At 44.9% G+C, this 27924-nt stretch overlaps 1 protein-coding gene and 1 long non-coding RNA gene across 3 annotated transcripts; one reads left to right on the top strand and one right to left on the bottom strand.

Annotated features, from left to right (window-relative positions):
• Nucleotides 1–553: 553 nt before the first annotated feature.
• S100A10 (S100 calcium binding protein A10) lies at nt 554–11264 on the top strand. Of its 2 annotated transcripts, none has more exons than XM_038562281.1 (3): nt 554–705; nt 8024–8176; nt 10843–11251. In XM_038562281.1, the coding sequence occupies exons 2-3, from the start codon at nt 8045–8047 to the stop codon at nt 11002–11004; spliced, it is 294 nt and encodes a 97-aa protein (XP_038418209.1). In that variant the 5' UTR covers nt 554–705; nt 8024–8044; the 3' UTR covers nt 11005–11251. The 2 variants fall into 2 exon arrangements, with proteins under 2 accessions (XP_038418209.1, XP_038418208.1); XM_038562280.1 differs by lacking the exon at nt 554–705 and adding an exon at nt 826–929 and having other exon boundaries at nt 10843–11264.
• Nucleotides 2207–27924, bottom strand: LOC111090730. The gene is made up of 5 exons (XR_005372784.1): nt 27816–27924; nt 20778–20862; nt 19056–19194; nt 3543–3593; nt 2207–2835 (listed from the first exon to the last, which is right to left on the bottom strand). It is a non-coding gene; the product is annotated as an uncharacterized LOC111090730 (long non-coding RNA).

Genomic DNA, 27924 nt, shown 5'->3' with positions numbered 1-27924 from the left:
CACTGCTCTCAGGACCTCCCCTGGGAACAAAGGAAAACCCAGGACTTGGGACTGGGCCCTATTCCACCAACAGCTGCTAGTAGTTTGCATTTAACCCTAAACCCCAGTTAAAATAAATGGGAGGAGGAGGGAAACGCGATGCATTCACTAGGAAACAAGTTTTCCTTTAGGGCTTGGAGAACCAAACAGGCCAATGAGAGGACAAAAGAAGAGGCTTAGAAACTTTGGTCTTAACTTTGTGGATTACAAAAGTGAAGCTGAACGCATACACACAGAGGGGTACAGCCCTTGGGCCACAGAGGGTGTGTGTGCAGCAGCGGACAAAGCAAACAGCAGGGTCCATCCCCCCGGGGGGGGGAAGCCGCAGGCAGGTACAGGCTGACCAGGGCACCAGCCACCGGGAGGACGCTGCGACTGGCGCCCGGGCCTCCTCGGAGAGCCCCGAGGCCTGGGCGGTGGCTAGCACCCCGCGGTGCCAGCTAGAAATGAATTCCTAGAGCAGCGGGTGCCCGAACGGCCGCCCCCATCGGGGTGGGGCCAGCACGCCCGCCCGCTCCGCCGCAGGACGACGGGGCTCTGAGGTCCCTGCGCGTTTGCTCTCCAAGACCAACCCGAGGGGAAGGGCACGGCCCGGGGTGGGGTGTCCGGAAACATCCGCGGGCCCCCGTGGAGGAGGAGACGTTCGGAGCAGGGCTCCCGGCGGAGGTGCGCGCGGGCGGGGGCGGGGGCGGGGGCGGGGGGGGCAGGAAGGGCGGGCGGGGAAGGGGTGGGGTGAGCGCGCACGGACACCGGCCCAGGCTCCTCCCGCCTCCCCCTCCCCCTCCCCCCTGCCCCCTCCCCCGCGCGTACTAAGGCTCCCGCCCGCCGCGCTCCGCTCACTGGCCGAGGGTCCCCGCCAGCCGAGCGTCCCCGCCGCGCCCCGCGCCAAGGTGAGTCCCGCCCGCCGCCCCGGGCCGCCCCCGCCGCGACCTGGCTCCGCGCGTGGCCATCCCGGCCCCCGGCCCCAGGCCCCCGGCCCCCGGCGAGGCGGGCGGCGCCCCTGCGCGGGTCCCGGCGGGCTGCTCGGGGGGCCTCTGCGCGCGCCCTTCTTTCCGTCTCTGTCCTTCCTCGCCTCCTCCTACGTAGCCACGAGGCTCCCCCGTTGTCCAGCCCGCTCCCCCCGCGTCTCCCCGCGCCCCGGCTGCAGGCCGACCTCTGTCCCGGTGGGCGAGGCCTCGGGCTCGGAGCGGGGCGCGCCGGCGGCTGGGCCGTGCGTCCGGGGCGCTCCCTGCTCTGGCCCTCGCCGACGCGCTGCAGGTCGGGCTTCCTGTGTGTGTCTGCAGGTCCGCTTGCGCTCTTTACAGAGCTCGGCGAGCGGGCGGTGGTGCACCGCGGAACGTCTGGAGGGATTTCTCCGCCAAAAGGATTCCCCGCTTGCCATCTTAATCAAACTAGTGGGAACTATAAAGTGGGGAAGAGCAGCCTTGGCCAAAGATCTCCCAACCCAGATTAACCTGGCCCAGGGCAATGACACGGAGGCGCGCCGGTGGTCCCGAGTCCCAGCTTGAGCTTAGCTGAAGGCATGGGGCTTCATGCAGCCCTGGACACTGCTAACTGCCCAGTTAGCCTCCCCCTAATTGAAACCAGGATTCTGCTATGTTGGGTGGGTGGGGCTGGTGAGGGAAGCTGAGCAGTTTATAAACTAGACAGAGCAGAGCCCTGGGCCAGACACTGATGCACAGTAAGCCCACCCTCCTCCCTTCCCGACCCCGGGGAGCTGGGAGCACCATGCAGGCTCTGGTGCCTCACAAAGGGCTCCAGACTCTCCTAGTGCAGCCCTGTGACTCAGCTCTGAGACCATGTGGGTGTGGCTCCCAAGGGTTCCAGATACTCTCTGCAGATGGTTGGGACAGAACACTCCCTGAAGGAAGAGGGGAACTGTGCCATCTCAGAGGGCATTTTCCAAGAGGAAGTGAGTCACACCAGGACTGGCCAGCTATCCGCAGAGGTTTCTTGACCGAGCTGTGGGTGAGGACAGCAACTGGATTGGCAGGTCCCCAGTGAAACACCTCTGTTGAGTGACCGGCCTTCTGGCCGTCTGCCTCAGCTCTGCTTGTGAGGCAGCTCTTCCCGCTAAGATGTTTTTAGCATTTGCTGCAGGTCCCCACCCCTGCCCTTCCTGCAGCTTGAGTTTCAAACTACCGCAGTGGATTTTTATACCCTTCAGGTGAGGCCAGGCGCTTGGAAACACCCTGACAGTGATCTTTGCCTCCAACATGTTTCAGCAAATTGCAAAAGATACTACCAGAGGCTGGGGCAGAAATGAATTCCTATAACTCGTGAAATCTCTTCATCCGCCCTGCCCCCGCAGATTCCTATCCTGTTTCTATGTAATCATGTCTCCTCAATGGCATATGCCTTCCTTGACAGCCACAAGCTACTTTCTTCATCATAGCCCTTGGTTCTTCAAGTTTTCTTCAGGGTGTACTGGACATAAAGTACACCCAATTTCTAGGTGATGCTCTTCCCTGGCTTTTCCTGCAAACAATATCAGATGGGCCTTTTCCTCCCATGTCTGGCCTTGGACCAGCCTCTCCAGCAGCCACCCCAGTGAAGTCAGGCCTTGGGCTGGGTGGAGCTGACACTGGGTGCCTCCATGGTTTCCAATGAGAGTTCCAAAAATGTGGCTTGCTTTTCGAGCACTACCCACTTGATATGCCCTTGGACATAGCCCAGTCTTTCAAAGTTGAGGAAAACAATGGAATCTTTTCAGGGTTATGATGTATAAATTAGCACTCTGAGTGCTCGGAAAGCTGGAACAAAGTTTTGGCATCTTTCTTCAAGCTTTTCATTTTCCTGAGGATTCAACAATTTAGGAATCTCATAAGAAAAGCAACGAGAATGAATTTCCTTAATTTTAAACAATTTTCAGCACTTTCTACCCCTTCACTAAATAACTACCTCTCAACCCACCAATGGATTAAATCGCTGTTTTCACAATGGCTAATGTTTGCCAGTTCAGGCTGACATCTGACAACTCCACTGGAGTAGAGAAGGATTCTGATTCTTCCTATTGCATTGCATCTGGAACTTTTTCTTTGCTGCCTACTTTTTTAGTGAGCAAGTTTTATGTTTGGGAAAAGGTGGGGGAGACAGCCTGGATCCAGATCCATTTCTTCTGAAATCTCTTTAGGGATCAAATTCAAGAATACTTTCTGTGTTCAATTAAAAAAATTTTTTTTTCTTTTCAAAATCTCCAAAGTAAAAGGAAGGAAACCTCAAACACATTTTTAAATAACAGATGTTTGTTTTTACTGACACTCTGCCCATTATTTTCTGGGTGGGCTGTAAGAGAACTAGGGTATGGATAAGACACAGAAGAGCAAAGTAAAGCAGACCTCCTGCTCTTTAGAAGTGTCCTTTTTGAAATTACAGTTTGGATCTGGGCAGGGGTCCAGAGCAAACATTTGGGATTGCTCAGGAGCAATTTTCTAAGGAGGCCTCCTGCTCCCTACTACTACCAGGAGAATTAAAATGTACAGTATTGTCAATTTCATTCTTACCAATTTATTCAGCAGGCTGTGGGAGGGCAGGCTGCTCAAGGAACCCACAACCTAGTGGGGAAAGAATCAGAAACAATTAACTAGAATTCTGGACATATTTTTAAGTAGTATGCCATTAACTAGTGAACTCCCCAAAGACAAGCACCATGGAGAGGGAGAGACACCCACGCACACACGTGTGTGTGTTTGTGTGTGTGTGTGCGCGCTTGCCTGCCTAACATCAGGCTGTGCACAGCAGGTGCTCAGTGTAGGAAGACCAGATGGAAAATTTAATTCCCACCATTGTAACTAAATTTGTGAAGTCCAGAATTCTTCTCTATAGAGAAAACTACACAGAGAACACTACAGAGTTCTGAGCCTCCATCTTAAAAACCTCTCACCCTGGGAAACAGGGAGGATACACAGACATCAGAATAAAATGACTCAATGAAAAATATGAGAATGATGAGGTAGTTACAGCCTGTTCAGCTCATAGTGAGAATCCAAACACAAGAAAACAGCAAGAGTGAGAAGAGAAAGAAAAGTCATGTTCAGGGGCTGGCCAGACCTGTTTAGCAGGACACATTTTTTTTCCGGCACCCATGAAATGTGCCTTCTTCTGTATCCTCTGTTCTACTCACAGGCACCCCCTGTGGGCCTCTTCCCCAGCTCTTCCAGCTTCACATCCTTCTGCTGAGCTCTGAACTACAAGGTTTTCAGTCCAGACCTGGATAGCCACACCTGCACTTCAGCAGGTCCTGCCAAAGGGCTTGTCTGATTTATTCATTCACTCACTTAGCAAATTCTTATTTTGTGGTTCATAGAACAGAATAATTCACAGTTCTTAACCTAGAGGATCTTAAGTTTGAGAGCGAGACAGGGAAAAGATTAAATGTATTGAGTGTTTCAGGTGCAGGACTAGGTTGTCCCTGGTGCAGAGAGGATGCTCCACCTCTTAGCCCCAGGCCCAAGGACACCCCAGTGAAAATGGAGCAGAGCATGTCGGGTGATTGAGGGGATGGATTCAGATTCAGGTCCTTGCACTTGGCTTCTTGAGCAACCAACAGTCAGACCTCCAGTCTGCCCCACCTAAGATGGGAGGGCCACTGACTCAGTGGGGCAACTACCGCACTTGAGGAAGAGCTCCGTGACTCATCCACTAGCTAAGAGAACAGTTCTAATCACAGCTTTTCCACCTTTTCCTTCATCTGACTTTAAAACTAGTACACCGGCTTCTTTAAAACAGGGGCGCTTGGGTGGCTCTGTTGGTTAAGCGTCTGCCTTTGGTTCAGGTCACGTTCCCAGGGTCTTGGATTCAAGCCCCAAAGCCCCACATCAGTGGGCTCCCTGCTCAGTGGGGAGTCTGCTTCTCCCTTCCTCTCTGCCCCTACCACCCACTCATGCGCTTTCTCCTTCTCTCTCTGTCAAATAAATAAATAAAATCTTAAAAAAAAAGAAAAAAAAAAACAATAATTTGCTCATAGCCCTGGTCAGTGCTCTCTGGGCATTGGTTCCTGATGAGACTGTGGACATTACCTCTGGTTTTCAAAGCCATTCACCTCCATGAATTTAGATTCCTGGCTAGTCATGTTTCTGTGTTGTTATTTCAAAAGGTCTCCCTGACAAAGAGTCAGCTGGCTGCTGCACTTATGGCCCATTTGTTAAAACAGTGAGTGGGGAGGAGGAGATGGGGACCCAGTGGGGGCAGGCATGTGGCTTCAGAGAGAAAAGCTTCATAATGAATGTGGACAAGGAGGGGTGGGATTGGAATGACCTGAGACCTGAGCGTTCACTCAGGTGAGACTGACCTCACTCTCTTAAAGAAGATATTCAAGGGTGGTCAAGGTTTCCTGCTTACAACTTATATTTCTTTTTTTTTTTTTTTTGAGATTTTATTTATTCATTTGATAGAGCACAAACAGGGGAGCAGCAGAGGCAGAGGGGGAAGCAGCCTCCCGATGCACGGAGCCCGACACAGGACTCCATCCCAGGATCCTGGGATCATGACCTGAGCCAAAGGCAGATGCTTAACCAATTGAGCCATCCAGGCACCCCATAACTTCTATTTCTTAGAAGTTCCTAAATGAGCCTGTTCTACTGTTACAGGAGTCCTTTCCCTGCTATGTCCTCTTTCTTCTTTGGCTTTGAGGTGCACTTTCCTTCTGCTCTGTGAATTGGGGGAAATGGGTGTCTGGCAGCCAGTACCAATTTTGGGGATCTTTGGGCATTGGTTGTGAAGTACTCCACCTCTCTGAGCTTAGACACAGGTATTTTTATACCTCTGGTTACTGACTCTTTTCCTGAGCTGTTTCAGAACTGCGGTGGGATCCCATATCTTTTTCTCATAGGTGACTCGTTCGGTTCAGTTCTCTTAAATTGCTGGACTTCCAGAACCATCCAGGCAAGGGCAACTCCAGCTAAGCACTGTGGGTTGCCATCTAAAACCACATGCGCTGGAGCATCTGGGTGGGTCGGTCAGTTGGTTAAGCATCTGACTCTTGATTTCAGCTTAAGTCATGATCTCAAGGCCATGCAGTCCAGCCCCTCTCCTCTCTTCTGGCTCTGAACACTGCTCAGTGGGAAGTCTGCTTGGGATTCTCTCTCTCCCTCTCCCCCTCCCCCGCCTAAGATAAATAAGTCTTTAAAAACACACACACACAGGGGCTGTGTAGGAAAGGAGGAAAAGGGTGTGGCTCCCCTGGAATTCATCTCACAGTGGACCTTGAAGCATTAATTTGCTGATGTCTCCAAGAGAACTGCCTTCCAGATGAATCATACCAGATTCTGGCGAGTAGCATTCTCTAGAGTAGCACATTTTTTGGCATGCTGGTTCCTGCACTTTTCTGGGGATTAAGGGGGTAGAATTCACAGTTCCTAAGTATAATTGCTCAATCTCCGTGGTCACCAACTAGCGCCACCTTCTACACTATAAAAGCTAGCGTTTAGAAATCTGTGTTGAACACAGATGTGTCAGTAGCAGGAACCAGACCCAAAACCTGTTTCTGCTTTCTTTTGGCACTCTTACAGCAGAGGGGAAGGTGCCAGCCTCTCCTTCAGTCTGTGCTCAAAACCTATTCTTGAGAGGCAGGGTTTGGGGGGTTTTTGTTTTTTGTTTGTTCTTGGAATGGTATACTACAGTTTCCATTCAAGTTCACCTGTTTTCTCTCCACTAATGTGATCTTAAGTGATGTTAGCCAAAACTGTGCTCTGACCAAAGCTTCCTTCCAATCAAGCCATGATCTAGTGAGCTCCTATTAAGTATCAGGCACTGGGTCTCAATATGATACATGCCCGCAGATCATTACACCTGAATATAATGATCTGACACGTTTCCTTTCCCTCCTTTTTTAAAAAAAAAAAAAAGATTTTATTTATTCATTCATGAGAGATAGAAGCAGAGACCCAGGCAGAGGGAGGAACAGGCTCCATGCAGGGAACCCGATGTGGGACTCGATGTGGGACTCGATCCAGGGACTCCAGGATCACGCCCTGGGCCGAAGGCAGGCACTAAACTGCCGAGCCACCCAGGGATCCCCCCTTCCCCTCCTTTTAAACAGATTCTTATGGAAAGTTCTTGCTCTCCCACTGTGCCTCAGACTGAGAGTGGCTCTTCTGTCCTTCCTGCCAAAAATCAGGTCCCCAAAGGAGTTAGGATATACCGTTACTTGTTCCTTTTCAAGAAACTAGATCAGGAGCTGTGGGTAGCTTTGAGAAACTGCATTTTACTACCAAAGATGCAGATGTCTGCATTGCAATCAATAACAGGTTCAGACCTTCAGTAAAGAATACACACCCAGCAGACAAAATTCATTTGTAAGCTGGTTTCTATTTTTCTTTTTTTCCTTCTAGAGAGAGAGAGTATGTGCCTGGTATGGGGGGTGTTGTGGAGGGAGAGAGAATGTTAAGAAGACTCCGTGTTGAGCTATACTCAATCTCACGACCCTGAGATCACAACCTGAGCCAAAACCAAGAATTAGACATTCAACCAACTGTGCCACCCAGGCACGCTGTTAGCAGATTTCTAAACCTAGACTTACAATGAATCAGGTTACCTAGTTAACCTTGGAGGGTTGAAGTTTTCATTATTAACCAGGCTTGACTGTGTGGGTTGTTGGTATTCAGAGACATCTAAGAGCCCCATTTACCCATGCCAAGAGAAAAGATGAAACCTCTCTTCTTTCAGTAGATGCTCTGTCAGTTAAGAAGAGGGACACTGACCAAGTGATTAGAGTTTTTATTCCTCATTAGGTGATTTATGCAGAATGAGTGGGCAGCTGGACAAATTCCTGGAAGGTCAGCACCAATACCTGAGGCACCCATTTCCATCAGCAGCAGGCCCAACACCTGGGGTGAACTGGGTCTCACCCTCAATTCATTGGACTTTAGAGCCAGAAAGGGTTACATGAGTGACCTAATCATTTTCCTTCCATTTACACACAGAAGACTGGCAATACGTGTGGCTTAAAAGTTCACATAAACTCTTTCTTTATGTCTTTTAAAAGGTTTCAACAGACCTCACCAAGATGCCGTCTCAAATGGAACATGCCATGGAAACCATGATGTTCACGTTTCACAAGTTTGCTGGGGATAAAGGATACTTGACAAAGGAAGACCTGAGAGTACTCATGGAAAAGGAATTCCCAGGATTTTTGGAAGTAAGTGCTGAGAGGCCCAGAGAGAACCAGACATGAAAACCAGAGCTTGTATGGCCTGGTTGCTTTTCCTTTTGCCTTCCATCTCTTCCTTCTAGAGGCCGCTAGCAGAAAGGTGTCTTTGTTCATTTATCTATTAGACATTACTGAGTGCCTACTGTTTCTAAGATATCGTACAGGAAGCAGATGGTAGAGAAGTCCCTGCCCTCAAGGAGCTTACAGTTTGGCAGTGAAATAAGGCTGCACACAAATAACCACAAGACAAGCTGGAGTTACCTGCATCCATTGAGACAGAAACAAAGAAGAAAGGCCTCTTGCCAAAGAATCATCAACCAGGACATGGCTACCTCGGGTCATGAACCTGGCATTGGAGATGCCATATCATGGTCACATCCACTTTGAGCAACTTGCATCTCTTCTTAAATCCCTTCAGATAAAAGTTTTTTAAAAATATCCTTCCTACTGTAATCTATAAAGGAAAGGTGTCGAGCATCCGCTGCATGAGACCCAAGCATGACTCCAGAAAGAACTGCTTTCCACATTGAAAATGCAGTGAGAATTCAGGAGCTTAGCCTGAGTCCCACAAACTGAGGGGCCCGTTAGGGCTAGGAGGGGACCCTGCCCTCAGTTCAGATACCTCACTCAGGACATTAGCCCACAAGGCACAGTTGTCCTTTTACTGGACAACTTCAGGACATGGTTGTTGGATTTAACTGAAGGTGAAACACTGCTTGACAGCGTGAAATGTGAGCCCCTCTTTCCCTGCTACTACCAGGGTCATTTGAAAGGATCATTACTGTGTGTGGTATAGAAACTGCATTAGCCTCTAACAGGGTGAAGGGAGATGATGGTAAAAGGCTAGTCCTGTCTCTTGTCATCTGCCTGCTGGTTAGCACATTAGTCAAGCCTCTGACTCCCAACTTAGTAAACACGGGGTTTTACAGTACACTCTGATTCACATGTCACCAATACCAGTTAAGTAAACAAATACAGACAGCCTCGCTCTGGTCTTACAGCTGCAGTTACCACAATGCTATCCGAGAAGGAGTTAGAATATGTGGTTGCTCTGCTTTTGTACATCCTCTGATACAGCCCCAGACCCCAGACCACTAGCTTTGCCCTAACACTGGGCAGATTGCTTTGGCTTTCAGGGCCTCAGTTCCTGCCCCTGTAATGAGAGGGCTGGACATGATTACCTCCACTCTTCCACTTTCTGTGATCCTTCTAGGAGCATAAAATGCAGAGGCATGTGTTCATTATGGGCCTGCCTGTCACACAAACACATTCTCCATGTACTAAACCCTGGTTAATTGTGCTGTTGTATTAAAGTAGAAGCCAGGATGAATATAACATGAGGCGTTTCCCCCTGAAGACTTCATGGCATGAGAAACATAAAGAGTGTGTGTAGGGATCTCTGGGTGGCGCAGCGGTTTACCGCCTGCCTTTGGCCTGGGGCGCGATCTTGGAGACCTGGGATCAAATCCCACGTCAGGCTCCCGGTGCATGGAGCCTGCTTCTTCCTCTGCCTCTCTCTCTCTCTCTCTCTCTCTCTCTCTCCCTGTGTGACTATCATAAATAAATAAAAATTAAAAAAAAAAAAAAAAAAAGAGTGTGTGTAGAACGGAGCACCAAGCATGGCAGTGTAATTTATCCTCGCTGTGGGTCACAATTCCGTAATTCCACACCCACACTTGCTACACTGACAGCATTCTGTTTCTAAAGCTGACCCCCTGTGTTATCCAAATTTCACTTCTGACCATAGCCAGGAAGTTGGCGGTGAAGCCAGAATTAACGGAAGCCCACCTGAAGTGGAGGCGGCCACACAGTGGGCTGTAGGTGATGGCTTCAGGTGGAGCTTATGGTACTCAAGTAGGAAATGCTGCTGCTTTGTCATCAGGGGCTTTGGGGTGCAGTATGGAAACATCCAGCACGCCTGAGACACACGAACTCACTGGGTGTGAGCTCCCTCCCTCACAGACACAAGCAGTGGCATTAGAGACTTTGCCTGAACACGTTAGCACCTCCAGAGGCCCACCTTTCCCTCCCTGGTCAATAGTCTGGGCCCTGAAGGAGCAACCACTCTTCCCGCTTCTTACCGTCCTTACTAGGAAAAGGAGGGATCTGAAACTTATGCCCTAAATTATCTTACTAGATCTTTTCTTAAGGAGTTTCCTTTTCCGAGGATTTGACCACACTATCAGAAATAGGCACTTGTTAAGAGAATGTTGGCTGACACTACAAAATGGGGAGTTTAGGGTGGTTCTTAGGCAGAGGCCTGTGATTTTTTAAAATTGTGGAAACAGCTGAACTAGAAGCCATGCAGGTGAGCGGGTCATGCCAGGTTCACAGTGGGAGACACAGTGGACTGAAAATTAGGCGGCCAGGTCTGGCTTCTCTGACATGAATCTCCTCTTTTTAGAAGTAGGCAGTTCCTAAGATCCCTATGACTATATGAAAGGACCACAGAAACTTTTTCCTGGCTTAATATATGAATTTACTGAAATCCTCTCTCAAGGCAGAAAAGTACATTTAGGTAACCTCCAAAGATCACTTACAACTAAAACGAGTTCAGATAATTGGAAGATTATATTAATGGCTGTCAGTAAATCAGAGAAGCTTGTCACAGTAACCATTGACTGATACTTCTTACCTTTGTTCTTTTTTTTCAGAATCAAAAAGACCCTCTGGCCGTGGACAAAATAATGAAGGACCTCGACCAGTGCCGAGATGGCAAAGTGGGCTTCCAGAGCTTCTTTTCACTAATTGCTGGGCTCACCATTGCATGCAATGACTATTTTGTAATACACATGAAGCAGAAGGGCAAGAAATAGGCACCATTGAGCAACACTCCGCCCGGAGTGAGGTGTCCCAAAGGGTCTCAAGGAATCTGTCCCACAGCTTCCCCCTGTATAAAGGATTCCATGAGCAGATCAGGACCCTCAGAAAATGTACAAATAAAATCCAACCCCCATTTGAGAAGCAGAGAAAGAAAAGTCAGTAAAAGAAAGCCAGATAAGCTTTTGATTTTTATATTGCTTATTGCATCCTCTTACCCTCAATAAACAAATTCCTTTTTTAGTTCCTCACTTGAGATGGAATGTTCGTTCCTTCTTCAGAAATGCTTGGTCCTTGCTTCATTCCTGAAGAACCTGCATGCCTTAGAACTGGCAAAGTGGGACAGTCTCTCCATACAGGCTCGGAGTCTGACTTCTCTGATTGATCTGCCCTGTAGCTGTGTCTAGCTGAGGGGCCCAAGTCCAAGGATTGAGAGATGGCACTACAAGACTATATCCTAATTTAATAATTACTGAGCACTGTCTTGTCTAGTTAAGTCAGAGCCTTTCCAGCAAGCTCTTTGGACACCTGAGATGTCAGAGTCAAATTTTCATGCAGATTCAGCAAACTCTCAGGTAAAAATAAGTCATAGAATAACCATCAAAAAGCAGAGTCTGGTGTGATGCTTCAGTAACAACAGTACATTAACACACGTTGAGTTGTCACAAGATGTCATGGCTGTATTGAGGTGACAGGAAATAGGCTAGTACTACTTACAGAATGGGGTAGTCCTTTTCTGTCAAAAATGAAGTGCCGGTACTAATATCTTAAAAAGCAGCAGAATGTTTCTCCCAGCCCTGTCTGTGCCTATTACAAGTTTTGGCTTATGTGCATTATGTGCTATATAGTTACTAATAACACAATGCTCTATCTTTATGGAGAGATGATGTATGAATTGGATCATGAAATTGTTCCAATTAAATAGGTCAGTGAAGATGGAAACATTTGTTCTTATGATTGGACACGTCAAGATAATTCTGGGGAAAAAGTTTAGTACAAAGTCATCCATCATCACAAGGAAAAGCATGCAAAAGGGAACAGGGAACAGGGTAGTCAAAATCTAGCTTTGAGGAAAAGAAGCCTGTAATAAAATCAAGGTGGAAGATAAAATTCCAACCATTTTATTTTGTCTCAGCCAAGAAATGAACGAGGTGAGACAACCCACAGCTTTGCAGCTACAGAGTTATATCAGGTTTACAAAAAGGGATTTATTATAAGATATAAACTGGAAGGGGGTTGGCTAGCTGAAGAAACTGACCCCCAGGGTGCCACATCACAGAACCAGGCTGCCGAGGGGCCTGCTGGCTCCAGAAGCGGTCTGCTGAACTGAGAAGCCCTTGCTGTCACCAGCAGCTCCAGAACCACATGACCCAGACGCCCATTTCCCTGCCCCTTTGCACACAGACCTTGGCTCCCCATCCGAGGCTCAAGGAAGTAGATCTAATGAGCAGAACTTGTTACATCAGAGCCTCAACTTCAAGGGAGCCTGGGATATAAGAGTTTCACATTCTCCAACCTCTGCACATTAGGAGTTGACCAATCTACTGTGTCTGCCACAGTGATGATTCTTAATTCTTTTTTTTTTTTTTTTAAGATCTTACTTATTCACAAGAGACACAGAGAGGCAGACACACAGGCAGAGGGAGAAGCAGGCTCCCTGCGGGGAGCCCAATGCAGGACTCAATCCCAGGACCCCGGGATCATGCCCTGAGCCAAAGACGGTTGCTCAACCGCTGAGCCACCCAGGTGCCCCTGATTCTTAATTCTAAGGGAAGTCTTCTGAAAGATAACCTCTGACAGGTACAGGGAATGGAGAAGAAACTGACCCATCACAGTCAAGCAAACTGTGTACAGGATGTATATCAACCCAGATATACCCCATTAGTTCACACCACCTGCCTCCTGGGGTAAATGTGTTTACCAAGTATTATAAAATTGGTGTCAATTAACAAATGAGCAAATGAAATTGTAACACATGGATGTTACAGTGGGCTCAGATGTCCCCAGGTCCACAGCAAGCTTTCACACTCTAAACCTCTTTACCTGAGAACAGAGAACTAGCCCAGGAGAGATTCTGGGGTTAGGGCTGAAGTTTCATTTCACGTTCAGAGTGGGTATGTAGATCACAAAAAGTTCTAATGCAAGGTGTTATTCCCAGAAGATGACCCCAGATTCTGACATTCAGAATAGTACCCGATGCCAAGGAATCATCTGGGTATGTGTGAGCATGTTGGAGCTGGTGGAGAAGGGGAGAAAAACACACCGTATGTTAGCCCCATTGCTCAAAACAAAGTTGTGAGCTAGTACAAGGAAAATAAAAGCAGTATTTATGGTTCAAAACCCTGCATGGCTCCTCATGCCAATATAAACAACAGACCTCACAATCTGACCTCCCAAAGCAGCCGTCTAGGCTTCAAGAGCTGCAGCCCAATGGCTCCCAGAGGGCGAAGCTGTGATTATGCCAACATCCAGAAAGAGGAAGCTCTGGAAAGTTCCACTCTGCTTTGCTCCATGGCTGGGTTACAAAAGCAGATCCTGCCCCTCTCCACACCCAGTTATGTAGGAAGGACCAATAGCAGCACAGAAAGTGCTGCAGAACTGACCTGAAACACACCTCGTTTTCTCTCTTGGACTCCATGCCCTTATCCAAGTCCTCTGAACATGAGCCAATTACCTGTGATTTAATGTTTCTATGCAAGTCATCTCCACAGGAGACCAAGTGCGAGTATATAAACCTCTCTCTCAATTTGACCAACTTGGAAGTGATTGTTCAAGTATCTTCTCCAGCTCTTAACCCCAGAGGGATCACTGTGGATAGGAATCCATTCATTTGGCAATTATTTACAAAGGCTATCTATGGGAGTGATACCAAGCAAAGTTCTGGGGTGGATGTAGAGGCAGATGCCCCCAGCACCTGCTCAAGGAGAACACAATCTGGTTGAAAGATAATAGACAAAACAGATCAAAAATATTAAACAACACAACACAGCATTGGCAAGAGTGAGGCATGTGGGCACCCTGGGTCACTGTTGACAGGAATGTAACTTCCACAGCCTTTGGGGGAAGCAAATCGGCAGTGTGCACCAGCAGCCTTCCATGTGTTTTTCTTGACCCAACATCCTATCCCAGGAGAATTTATCCTAACAAAGTAACAAAAGATCATTACAAAGATTCAGATATAAAGATATTTGATGCAGCAATCTTAAGAGTAGCTAAAACCTGAATACAACTTCAAGATCCAACAATAGGGTTAAATAAGTATAAATGTACCTGGGATGCTGTATAACCATGAAAACCACAACTTTGGGGCCCCTGAGTGGCTCAATGGTTGAGCGTCTGCCTTTGGCTCAGGTCATGATCCTGGGGTCCTGGGATCGAGTCCCACACCGCTTCTCCCTCTGCCTACGTTTCTGCCTGACTCTGTGTGTCTCTCATGAATAAATAAATAAAATCTTAAAAAAAAAAAAAAAAAAGAACAGAAAGAGAACCACGACTTTGAAAAATATTTAAAAATGGGGACATGGAAAGGGAATATAAGGGAAGGGAGAAGAAATGTGTGGGAAATATCAGAAAGGGAGACAGAACGTAAAGACTGCTAACTCTGGGAAACGAACTAGGGGTGGTAGAAGGGGAGGAGGGTGGGGGGTGGGAGTGAATGGGTGACGGGCACTGGGGGTTATTCTGTATGTTAGTAAATTGAACACCAATAAAAAATAAATTTAAAAAAAAATGGGGACATGTCTATGTAAAGTAAAGCAGGTTGCAAAATTATTATATAATGGGATTCCTTTCTTTTTAAAATATGCATGTCTGTCTAAGAAGGGCACTTGATGAGATGAGCTCTGGGTGTTACACTATATGTTGGCAAATTGAATTTAAATTTTAAAAATCTGAAAAAAAATATGTATGTCTGCACACACACAAAAGACTAAAGGAAATACATCCAGCTGTGTTTTAGTTTCTAAGATAGGAGTTACTGGCTGGGGAAACTTGTCTACAGGAAGAAGTTTATGAGATTATTTTAATTTCCTTTCTATACACTGCTATGTCATCTAAATTTTCTTTCTTTTTTTTTTTTTTTTAAGACTTTGTTTATTCATGAGAGACACACAGAGAGAGGCAGAGACACAGGCCAAGGGAGAAACAGGCTCCCTACTGGGAGCCTGATGTGGGACTCGACTCCAGGATCACGCTCTGGGCCAAAGGCAGTCACTCAACTGCTGAGCCACAGAGGTGCCCCATCTAAATTTTCTATAATGATTCTACTTTTGGAATCTGAAAAACAAAATTCTAATATTTTTTAAAAGAACACGTGTATTTATTGAGGGTCTGCAAGACCTATAGGAGATACTTAAGCATTATCTTATTTAGCTCTCACAATAACCTTAAGGTTTTATAACATCCATTACAGATGGCAAAACCAAGACTCCAGTAACTTCCCCAAAGCCCCATAGCGTCAATGTAAAGATGTGAACTCAAGTGCTGTGTTTCTTTCTTCCTATTTTGCAGCTGTCCCAAGGTGCTGTTTGGGTAAATTACATATCAAATATATTAGGGGCACCTGGGGGGCTCAGCGGTTGAGAATCTGCCTTCAGCTCAGGGCAGGATCCCAGGTCCAGGGATAAGTCCAGCATTGGGCTCCCTCTGCCTAGGGCTCTGCCTTTCTCTCTCTCTCTCTCTCTCTTTCTCTCTCTCTCTCTCCTCTCTCCTCTCTCCTCTCTCTCTCTCATAAATAAATAAAATCTTTTTTTAAAAAATTGACCAAAGGAGGAAAAATCATTTCAATTAGCTCTCTGGATCACAGAACTTGTGCTGAGTAATGCAAAATGCCTGTCCTGTTACTTAAGCAGCTAATCGATGAGCAGCCCCTGCACTGCGGCTTCTTCCTGCAAAGTTCAGCCTGTTTGCATCAACCTCTTCTAGGTACATCCATTAAGGCTCTGATGAGCAGTAGCTGCACTTAGCCTCAAGCCTGTCTTTCTAGAAGGAGGAGGTGGAGGATTCAGCTTTGGTCTCTGTAGAGAGGATTCTGCTCTGTCCCACCCCCATTCTGGGTGAGTCAGCAGACACAAAAGGTTTCTTGGCGTTCTTACAAATTTTACGACCTATGCAATAGATACTGATGTGGAGAACAAAAGAAAAAGAAAAGAATTAAACTTCCCTATAACTTACAGCCCACTGAAGAGTACTTGAGACAAGCAGAGTAACATTCCTCTAGGAGCTCAACTGCTTCAATGTTGATACTTTGCTAGAGGTAAAAGGTAACCTTAGCTTGACATTAGCCAGACCTCCAGGATCCTGGAAGTCTCCTTTAACATAGAAAGATCACTTTGGAAACTTCCTTTATCTCTATCTACCCCCTACCCAGGAAAATATGTTAGCAATCATCCTTCAAACATCTGGCCCACCATATACATCTGAAGGGTCTCATGACTAAGCATTTACTAGACAATAGTAAATGACCTCTTCCTAACAACAGGTAGCCCCTCAAGGTCCTGGAAACCTTCCCTCCAAATTCCTTTGAGACTTAGCTATCCCTAACCCCTTCCCACTCCTCACTACCCAGGGCAGCTCTCTCTGCCCAGGGGTCCTGTCCTTTTTTGCACTGAAGGCCTTAAGAATTCTTTCTTGACCTTTTGCTCCCAGACCCCAACATTTTCACATCAGGTCCTATTACTGTTCCAACTTTACAGGTGACTTCCTGTAATGAAATTTCCTTTCAACAATGTGACTTAAAGCACCGCGGGAAGTAGCGAATAACAAAAATGTGGTCACTGGCCTGGGGGAATTTACAGTCCAGTGGAACAAGAGCTATGCATATCAACGATGCGATGATGACAGCCTGTGAGGCAAAGACCAGTCTGAGTGCTGAGTGGTAAATGCCACTGTCAAGTGCTGAGACTGGGGGAGGGGGGGGGGTTCGTGGGGAGAGGATTTGATAGAAAAGAATAAATAGAAAGCAAGATCCACTTTGAGCAGGGCAGGGTGGCAAGAACGTAGAAGAACAGAAAACTTGGAAAAGGCAAGCATGAGCAGAGGCCTGGCCTGGCTGGGATGGGCATACGGTCAGATGCAAGAAGGGGGGGAAGCAGGTAGGTTTGAGCAAGGGAGTGACATTTCAGCACAATTAATCTGACACAAATGACAGACATGGGAGGCACTTGAGAGAGGCCTGCCAATTAAGAGTGTGCTGCTCACTGGGCGGTCATGAAAAACAACTGCTCTCAATATGCTGACTTGTAACAATCACAAGACATGATGTTTGAGCAAAAAATAACGTACAGAATAGTGTACATCTGTCTGGAAGTATGCCCATTAAATCCCCATTCGGGGGGGAATGATAGTGGAGAATACATGCCCATAATTGCATAAATATATAAGAAACTGATAAAACTGGATGCTTCCCAGAAAAAAAAAAAAAAAAGGAAGGCTGTGCGAGCACCAAGTGGGAAGGAGAATAGGATATGAATCCATGTACAAAAAAAAAAAAAAAAAAAAAAAAATTTACTTTAAAAAATAATTTTTAAAAAATAAAAAAATAATAATTCATAATTCATTGCTTTTTTTTAAATGTTTTTAAGAATTACCCTGTCTTGAAACGAACTAGGGGTGGTGGAAGGGGAGGGGTGGGGGTGGGGGTGAATGGGTGACGGGCACTGAGGGGGGCACTTGAGGGGATGAGCACTGGGTGTTATTCTGTATGTTGGCAAATTGAACACCAATAAAAAATAAATTTATTATAAAAAAAAAGAATTACCCTGTCTTTAGTAAATACATACTGTTTGAATAATTACATCACAATGTGGTCTTTTAAGATTTTAAGTGCACATTGTAATAAGCCAAGCACATGAGGTGGGAAGGTGGAGCAAAGTACCCCACCTCCAGGTCCCTGAGCCCAGGTTTCCCACATTGTGGCTTTTAGGGGTTTGAGATGAGGAGCAGTGAGAGAGCCTACTTAGGTGACAGCATAAGTAGGGAACACTCACTCAGTGCTGTCCTCAGTTTTGGATGAAAACAAACAGATCTTCGGCACAAAACATAAGACTTCAAAGAAAATTCTCTCCTCCAGGGTATTCCTTTTGGCTGTACTTTTGGGACAGCCCCTCCCCCAAGACGCCCATACACGCAGGCACACACAGACACACACCCACACACATGTTCACTTTCCTCTACAGTGAGCTGCACTCTGGAGGACCCAGTTGCATTAGGCAGTGGAGCTCACCCCATGCCACGTGAACAGTGCCATATGGCAAGTGCCCAACATCCTCACACCCTTGCTCTTGGACTCCCACCATTTACCCCACCTTCTAGGCTCTCGCTCTCATAGCAGTGCCCGTCCTGCCAGCATCTGATCACACTCTAATGGCCCTATTTCACCTCTAAGACCTAAGCACACCCACAGTTTACCTGTAACAATCCTGACTTCTCTTCTTAACACAGATTCTCCTTAATCTATGCTTTCTCAGACCACCCTGGGAAATCTAGAACCTCTATACTACTGCAGCCTTCTGGCGAACAGCACTCCCAGCAGGCATTCTCAGGTCTCAAAATGAGGGGCCAGGACAAAAAACAGTTTCCTAAAAATGTAACAGGACTCAATGACTGTTTACAAATGGATGGAAAGGGACAGCTGGGTGGCTCAGTGGTTGAGAAGCTGCTTTCGGCTCAGGTTGTGACTCTGGGGTCCTGGGATGTAGGGTCTCACATTGGGCTCCCTACAGGGGGCCTGCATCTCCCTCTGTGTCTCTGCCTCTCTCTCTGTGTGTCTCTCATGAATAAATAAATAAAATCTTTGAAAATAATGGGTGGAAAATAGAAGAATTAGATGCACCTTCAAAATCTATGCAAAATCATCAAAATCTAGCCCCTTAGGGCTGGGGGCTGGGTGGCAGACTTCTGAAAGAAGACGACCTGCAGTAAATCATTATATAGGAGGATTTGTCTAAACCAGACCCTGACTTGGACCTGACAGTAGCCCATAGACTTTGCACACTCCCTTTGGATGCTTCTGGCAACACTGTGGCTCAGGCTTGTGACCTGCACTTACACTTCATGGACCAGGCGTTGGCCTCTTCTCTCTGCTCCTCTTGCCTCCAACTCCAACTCCCAGTCTGGTTCTGCTTCTAGCTTCTCAGCACGGACTGCTATCACAGTGGGTCAGGAAGAGGGAGGGTCAAAGGAACCACCTGAGTGAATGAAACACCAACAGGTCCACTGACAACATCACAGAAGTCTACAAGAGGGGCCTGCTGAGCACTGGGATGGGATGCTTGGGAGGTAACTGGTACTGCAGGGGATGTGGGGGCTCTGGAATCAAGCAGACCTATGCTTAAATCCTGCTGGTTTTGGTCAACTTCATGATACATTGATAAGAATAGGTAACATCTATTGCCCATTGTCTATTGCCCATTCCTCCTGAGCTCTTAACAGGCTTTATCTCATTTAATCCTCACAGAGACTCTTTAAGTTGAATATTCTTAGTGTGCCTATGTTACAGACAAAGAAATTGAGTGGGTAAAGAGGGAAGTAATTTGTCCAAGGACTTACAACTGTAGTGATAGAGCTATGATTCATATCCAGGTCAGACTCCAAAGTCTATGCCTTTAGTCAACTAAATTGGGTAACAGGGAAGAAGTCAGAAAATCAGCTTTGAGAATCCAGTCTATTCTCCTCATTAGAGAGCAATAGTCCCTTTCTGAGAAGCAATAGCCCAAAACCAGGAGCCAGAGTTTCTGGGTTTCAATCCTGGCTTTTCTACTTACAGGCTCTGTGACCTTGAGTAAGTTTGTGCCTCTCTGTGCCTCAGTTTCTCCTATATAAAATGGAGACAATAATTGAATCTGCCTCACAGGTTGCCCTGGGATTAACTTATTACACCTACAGCACCCAGAACAATACTTGGTAAGTGGTTGGCACTTATAATTCATCCTCTAACCAGAAGGTCCCTCCCTCCCCCTGAAATTACATATAGCAATGCTTTGTTGAAAGAGCAAGAGCTTTGGACTCAGAAAGACTTGGGTTCAAATTCTTCCTTTGCCACCTACTCGGTGGCCTTGGGCAAGCTACTTAACCTCTCTGAGCCTCAGTTTCCTCATCTATAACACAGACCCCATTGTACCCACATGGTAGCAACTTTTGGAAAGAATGAAGAAGATAAGTTATACAAGATATGCATATTGGTGCTTCTGGGCCATACAAAGAGGCAGAAGCAAGGTTGCTTATTCCAGCAAAGTCTTGCTCAGAAAGAAAAGCCAGACCTTTGGTATGGAGTTGGTCAAACATTAATCAGACTGCCTCTTTAGCTAGGTCTCTACCAAATGGCGCTGCATGTTCTTGGCAATAAAAGCTCTTTGCATCCTGCTTATTAAGTCATAAAACAAGGACACAACTAGATTTCAGTCACCTTCAGGGCACCTACTATGGGGAACTTAAGCTTTTAAAATATCACAGGCAAATGAGTATCACAGTTGGGGTTCAAGGCAACCTCAGAGTCAGAAGACCTAGGTTCTCCTGTGTCACTCTGGGCAAGATGACCTAACTTTTCCAGGCCTCTGTTACATCACTTAAAAACTGGGAAAACAGCATTCAGCCCCACAGAGTTTTGTAAAGATCCAAGGACATAATATATAAGCTACAGTATTCTTTCCTGCTTTTCTTCTGTCAAAATGAATTAGACATGCTCTTCCCCTCCAAGGCTGATCCCTCCTCCTGTGCTCTGGTTCTCGCCTCCTCCTACCTTCTAAGAGATTTCCCTCCAGCAGCCACCTACCCTCCTCTGTATCTTCTTTCCATCACTCCTTCTTCCAGCTCATTCTACTCATTCCTGTCAACAGTTGTATATGCCAGAGTCTCTCCTGCTAGAAGAAAAAGCACTCCCTCAAATCCAAATCTCAGAAATTTCTTGAAAAAATTAATCTCACCTGCTCTCTCCATTTCCTCATCTTTTTTTTTTTTTTTAATTTTTATTTATTTATGATAGTCACACAGAGAGAGAGAGAGGCAGAGACATAGGCAGAGGGAGAAGCAGGCTCCATGCACCGGGAGCCTGATGTGGGGATTCGATCCCGGGTCTCCAGGATCGCGCCCTGGGCCAAAGGCAGGCGCCAAACCGCTGCGCCACCCAGGGGTCCCCATTTCCTCATCTTTCCTTCTCAGTTCTTTCTGATCCATATTAGACCCACACCACTCCACTCGAATGCTTTCATCCAAACCACCAAAAATCTCCCTCCAAGAGATAATCTTTAATTATCTGACCTTCCAGCAGCATTTACTCTCGTTGGCTATTCCCTCTTTGAAAACATTCTTCTTTTAGGGGCACCTGGGGGGGGTTGCTCAGTGAGTTAAGCATCTGACTCTTGGTTTTGAGTCAAGTCATGATCTCAGAGTCCTGGGATTGAGGTCCCTGTAGGGTTCTCCACTCAATGAGGAGTCTGCTTGGGATTCTCTCTCTCTTCCTCTGACTGCTCCTGTCCTAACCTGCACACGTGCTCACATTCTCTCTGTCCCTCTCTCTCTTGAAGTAAATAAATAAATCTTTAAAACATTCTTCTCTTTGGTTCAACAAGGTCTCATTCTTCTTATTATCCTCCTCCTTCTCAGGTTCATTTTTATTCTGCCTTGTTAGCATTTCTTTTTCTTCCTTAAATGTTGGTCTTTCTCAGGGACATTGCCTAGGTCCTCTTCTCTTCCCACATTAACTCTATCTCTGGGTAATCTCATTTACCACACCCCCTCCCCATTCAGCATCACTAATAGAGTAACAACTCTATTTGGATGTTCCACAGGCCTCTTGAATTCAGCATTAAAACTACAATCATGGGTTTCTGGTCCAGCATGTAAGAAATTTGCAAGTCTCCATCCTAACAACAGTGAAAAACTGAACAAACTAAAAACCCAACAACCATTCTTTCTTATTTTTATTTTTTTTTAAGATTCCATCCATTTATTCATGAGAGACACACAGAGAGAGAGGCAGAGACACCGGCAGAGGGAGAAGCAGACTCCATGTAGGGAGCCGGACGTGGGACTCGATCCTGGGACTCCAGGATCACACCCTGGGCCAAAGGCAGGCGCTAAACCACTGAGCCACCCAGACTGCCCGTTAATATCTATATTTACTAGAGAAGTCAGGTCACAAGGCAAACTGCTGCCCTCACACCTGGAGACATCAACAGGAGGCTACAGAGAACCACAAATGGAGCAGAAACCTCATGAGTGTGGGACGCCTAGATGGCTCAGCGGTTGAGCATCTGCCTTCAGCTCTCATCAATCAATAGAGGAAAAGAAAGAAAGAAAGAAAGAAAAAGAAGAAGAAAGAAAAAAGAAGAAGAAATAAGCAAGAACTAAAGAAGAAGAACAAGAAAAGAAAAAAAAAAGAACAAAGAAAAAATACCCATCCTAAACCAACCCCCACCTCCCTCCCCTCGCCTTACCCTTCCTTCTCCCCATCACTCCCTCTGCCTTCCCTCCTCCCCTCACCCTCCCCCCCCTCCACCTCCCCTCCCTCCCCCCACCACCAGAAGAAACAGACAAGACAAAGAAAAATCCCAGCAATAACATCCGTGTAAATGTAGGGAAACCTGAACCGTAACTGACCAAGTGTTGGAGGCTCAGTGTGGTTGAGTCTGAGAGAGAAAAAGTCCAGAGAGATTCAGCCCTGGGAGCTTCTCACAGTTCTGAAAGTTTTAGCTCCTGGGCTCTACCATATTTTCACAGTGAACATTGGAGAAAAATCCCCAAATGTTTCCAGCATGCAGAGAAGAAAGGGAACAATTTGAAATACTCCAAGCATTCTGTTCCTCTTAACAAGGTCTGCTCTTGGGAGAATCTATTAACCAGAGCCTAACTGACCTCTTTAGGTAGATCTCTACCAAAAAGAGAGGGGAAAGACCCAACCGCAGCCCACTCTAGGCATCCTTCCCCATGTAAAGCAGGAGGGGGCCTTAAGAGCCTGCAGAAAGTTCATAGTCTAGAGGCACAGGCTCACTGAGACTAATTGCAGTCCTCCTCCCCTCACACCTTACCACTGTATTATTAAAGGCCTATTTACAACAGTGCCATTTATCCAGTACATCATGCCTAGCTACAAAAAAGAAATTAAGAGACATACTAAAAGGCAAAAGAAGAAACAGAGCCAGCATCAGAACCAGATTCAGACATGGCAGGGATATTAGAATTACCAAACAGGGATTTTAAAACAATTATGATTAGTATGCTAAGGTCTCTAATGGATAAATAGACAGTATACAAGAACAGATGGGCAATGTAAGCAGAGAGATGGAAATTCTAAGAAAGAACCCAAGAGAAATGCTAGAAATCAAAAACACTATAATAACAGAAGTGAAAAGTCCTCTGATGGGCTTAGCAGTAGCCTAGACACAGCTGAGGAAAGAATCTCTGAGCTCAAGGATAAGAATTACATTCAATTCTCCTCAGGGGTTGCCTGAGCAGCTCAGTCAGTTAAGCATCTGCCTTCAGCTCAGGTCATGATCTTGGGGTCCTGGGAGTGAGCCCTGCATTGGGATCTCTGCTGGGTGGGGAGTCTGCTTCTCCTTCTCCCTCTTTGCTCTCTTTCTCTTTCTCACTCCCTCTCAAATAAACAAATACCAAAAAAAAAAAAATTTTTTTAATTATCTTCAGAAACTGCAATGAGGAAGAGAATGGAGTAAAATATTTAAAAAGTGTTCAAAGAAAAAGAAAAACCACCCTAGAATTCTGTACCCTGTGAAATTACTCTTCAAAAGTGTAGGAGAAATAAAGAGTTCTCAAACAAAAACTGAGGAAATTTATTGCTGGTAGATCTTTCTTGCAAGAAGTGTTAAAAGAAGTTCTTTAGAAAGAAGGAAGTTTAGGGATCCCTGGGTGGCGCAGCGGTTTGGCGCCTGCCTTTGGCCCAGGGCGCGATCCTGGAGACCCGGGATTGAATCCCACGTCAGGCTCCCGGTGCATGGAGCCTGCTTCTCCCTCTGCCTGTGTCTCTGCCCCACCCCCCTCTCTCTCTCTCTGTGTGATTATCATATATAAATAAAAAAATTAAAAAAAAAAAGAAAAAAGGAAGTTTATATAGGTCAGAAATGTGGATCTACATAAGGAAAGGAAGAGCTTCTGAAAAGGAATAAGTAAAGGTAAAATTAAAACTTTTATTTTTCTTATTCTTAGTTGATCTGACAGTAAGTTGTTCAAAATAATAATAATAATAATAATGCATTGAATTATGTAGCAGGAAGAAAATCAGTAAGGACATAGTTGAACTCAACAGCACCAACAATCAACTGGATATAATTGATATCTATAGGCCATTTCATTCCAAAATAGCAGATTACATATTCTTCTCAAGCTCATAGGAAGCATTCACCAAGGCAGACCACATTTTGGGCTATAAAAAAACACCTTAACAAATGTAAAAGAATAGAAATCATACAGTGTCTACTCTCGGACCACAATGAAATTAAAATAGAAACCAAAAACAGAGAGCTGGAAAATCCCCCAAATACTTGGAGATTAAAACTACATACATTTAGCTAACATATGTGTCAAAGAAGAGATCTGAAGCAAAATCTTACAATATTTTCAACTAAATGAAAATAAAAAAACAACTTATTGAAATTTGTGGGATATAGTGAAAGCAGTGCTTAGAAAGAAATTTATGGCATTAAATGCATATATTTAAAAAGAAGAAAGATCTAAAATCAATCACCTAAGCTTTCCAAACTGAGCCTGGCAGAATGGCTCCTGCAAAGACGGATGTAAAGAAGATGTCCTGACATCAACAAGACAGTGATCAGAGAACACACCATCAACATTTACAAGATTACCCATTGAGTGAGTTTCAAGAAGCATGCCCTTGGGCACTCAAATAGATTCAGAAATTTCCCATGAAGGAGATAGGAACTCCAGATGTGCACATTGACACCAGGCTCAACAAAGCTGTCTGGGGCAAAGGAATAAAGAACGTTCCATACCGTATCCATGTGTGGTCATCCAGAAAATGTAACAAGGATGAAGATTCACCAAACAAGCTCTATACATTGGTTACCCATATATCTGTCACCACTTTCAAAAATCTACAGTTAATGTGGATGAGAACTAACAGCTAATTGTCAAATAAAGATATAAAAATGAAAGAAATAAAAAGTAATCGAATCAATCATCTAAGCTTTCACTAGCAAACTAGCAAAAAGAAAAGAAAATTAAATCTGAGGAAAGCAGAAGAAAGGAAATAATAAAATTAGAGCAGAAAGCAATAAAACTGAAAACAGCACATTAATCAAAAAGCCAATGAGGGGCCCCTGGGTGGCTCAGTCTGTTAAGTTTCTGGCTTCAGCTCAGGTCATGATCTCAGGGTCCGGGGATTGGGCATTGGGCTCCTTGCTCAGCAGGGAGCCTGCTTCTCCCTCTGCCTGTCTGCTGCTCCCCCTGGTTTGTGCTCTCTCTCTTTCTGTCAAATAAATAAATACAATATTTATTTAAAAAAAAAAAGCCAATGAAACCAAAAGCTGGTTCTTTGATAATGCCAATAAATTTAAAAGGAGAAATAATACAAATTACTAATATAAAAAATGAAATGGGGACATCACTACAGAGCCTAAACATCAAAAGGATAATAAAAGAATTCTACAAGGAACTCCACGCCCACAAATTTGATAGCCTAGATGAAATGGACCAATTCCTTGAAAGACACAATCTGCCAAAACTCACACAGGATGAGAGATAGACAATCTGAGTAGGCCTATATCTGTTAATAATTGAATCAATAATTAATAAGCTTCCAAAACAGAAAGCACTAGGCTCAGATGGGTTCACTGATGAATTCTACTAAACATTTAAGGAGAAATTATACCAGTTCTATGTAATCTCTTTCAGAAGATAGAAACAAAAGAAATACTACTTCCTAACCTATTCCATGAGGCCAGTATTATCCTAATACCAAAACTGGATGAAGGCATTACAAGAAAAAGAAAAAAAACTACAGATCAATATCTCTCATGCACATAGATGCAAAAATCCTCAACAGTACATTAGCAAATCAAATCCAAATGTATGAAAAGAATTGTATACTATGACCAAGTGAGATTTATCCCACATATACAAAGCTGATTCGACATTTGAAAAATCAATTAATGTCATCCATCAAATCAACAGGCTAATAAAGAAAAATCCTTATCAATAAATGCAGAAAAAGTATTTGACAAAGTCCAACATTCATTCATGATAAAAACTCTCAGTGAAATAGGTAGGAATAGAGAGGAACTTCCTCAACTTGATAAAGAACACCTACCAAAAAGCTGTAGCTAACATCATACTTAATGATGAGAGACTAGAAGCTTTCCACTGAGATCAGGAAAAAGGGAAGGTGTCCCCTCTCACACTGCTTTCCAACATCATATTGGAATAGCTAATGCAATAAAACAAGCTAAGGAAATAAATGATATACAGATTGGAAAGAAAGAAATAAAACTGTGTCCATAGATGACACGATCATCTATGTAGAAAATTCTAAAGAAGTAACAAAAAACCTCTGAGAACTAGTAAGTGATTATAGCAAGGTTGCCAGATACAACTTTAACATACAAAAGTCAGTGGCTTTCCTATGTACCTGCAATAAACAAGATAAATTTGAAATTAAAAGTATAATACTATTTAAATAGCATCCCCCCAAAATGAAATACTTAAGTATAAATCTAACAAAATATATAGAAGATCTACATGAGTAAAACTACAAAACTCTGATGTGAGAAATCAAAGAGCTAAATAAATGGAGAGATGTTCCACATTTGTGAACAAGAAGATTGAATATTGTCAAGCTGGCAGTTCTTCCCCATTTGATATGTAGATTCATGCAATCCCAGTCAAAATCTCAACAAATTGTTTTGTGGATAGCAACAAACTGATATGAAAGTTTATCTGGAGAGAGACTCAGAATAACCAACACAATATTGAAGGAGAAGAACAATGTTGGAGGAATGACACTACCCAACTTCAAGACTTACTATAAAGCTACAGTAATCAAAAGTAATGCCAATTTTAGAGTAATCAAAATCTGTTCCCACTGGCAAGAGGACAGACAGATAGATCAATGGAAAAGAAAAGACAGCCCAGAAATAGACTCAGGTAAATATAATCAACTGATCTTGAAAATGGAGCAAAGGCAACAAAGCGAAGTAAAGACTTTTTAACAAACAATGATGCTACATCTGTCTGCAGAAAAATGAATCTAGACCCACACCCTCCACCCTTCATAAAAATCAACTCAAAGTGGATCATAGACCTAAATGTAAAATGCAAAACTATAAAACTCCCAGAAGATAACATAGGAGAAAATCTAGGTGGACCTTAAGTTTAGCAGTGACTTTTTAGATACAATACCAAAGGCATGATTCATGAAAGAACAAACCAATAGGCCAGACGTTACTAAATTAAAATTAAAATTTTCTGCTTGGTGAGGAGACACTATTAAGAAAAGGAGGGATCCCTGGGTGGCGCAGCGGTTTGGCGTCTGCCTTTGGCCCAGGGCGCGATCCTGGAGACCTGGGATTGAATCCCACGTCGGGCTCCCGGTGCAAGGAGCCTGCTTCTCCCTCTGCCTGTGTCTCTGCCTCTCTCTCTTTCTCTCTCTCTCTCTCATAAATAAATAAATTAAAAAGAAAAGAAAAGGAAAAGATAAGCCACACCCTGAGGGAAGATGTCTGCAAAAGATATATCTAATAAAGGACTTTTATCCAAAATATGCAAAGAACATTTAAAACTCAATCATAAGAAAATGAACAACCCATTAAAAAATGACTAAAGACATTAACAGTTATCTCACCAAAGAAGATAGAAAGAAGTCAAATAAACATGTGAAAAGACATTCCAGGGGTGCCTGGATGGCTCAGGCAGTTGAGCAGCCAATCCTTGCTTTCGGGTCAGGACCTGAT

Source organism: Canis lupus, chromosome 17 (assembly GCF_011100685.1).
Source record: "Canis lupus familiaris isolate Mischka breed German Shepherd chromosome 17, alternate assembly UU_Cfam_GSD_1.0, whole genome shotgun sequence".
Lineage (NCBI taxonomy): Eukaryota > Metazoa > Chordata > Mammalia > Carnivora > Canidae > Canis > Canis lupus.
The sequence above is the reverse complement of the archived record's forward strand: the minus strand, read 5'-3'. Positions and strand labels throughout refer to the sequence as shown.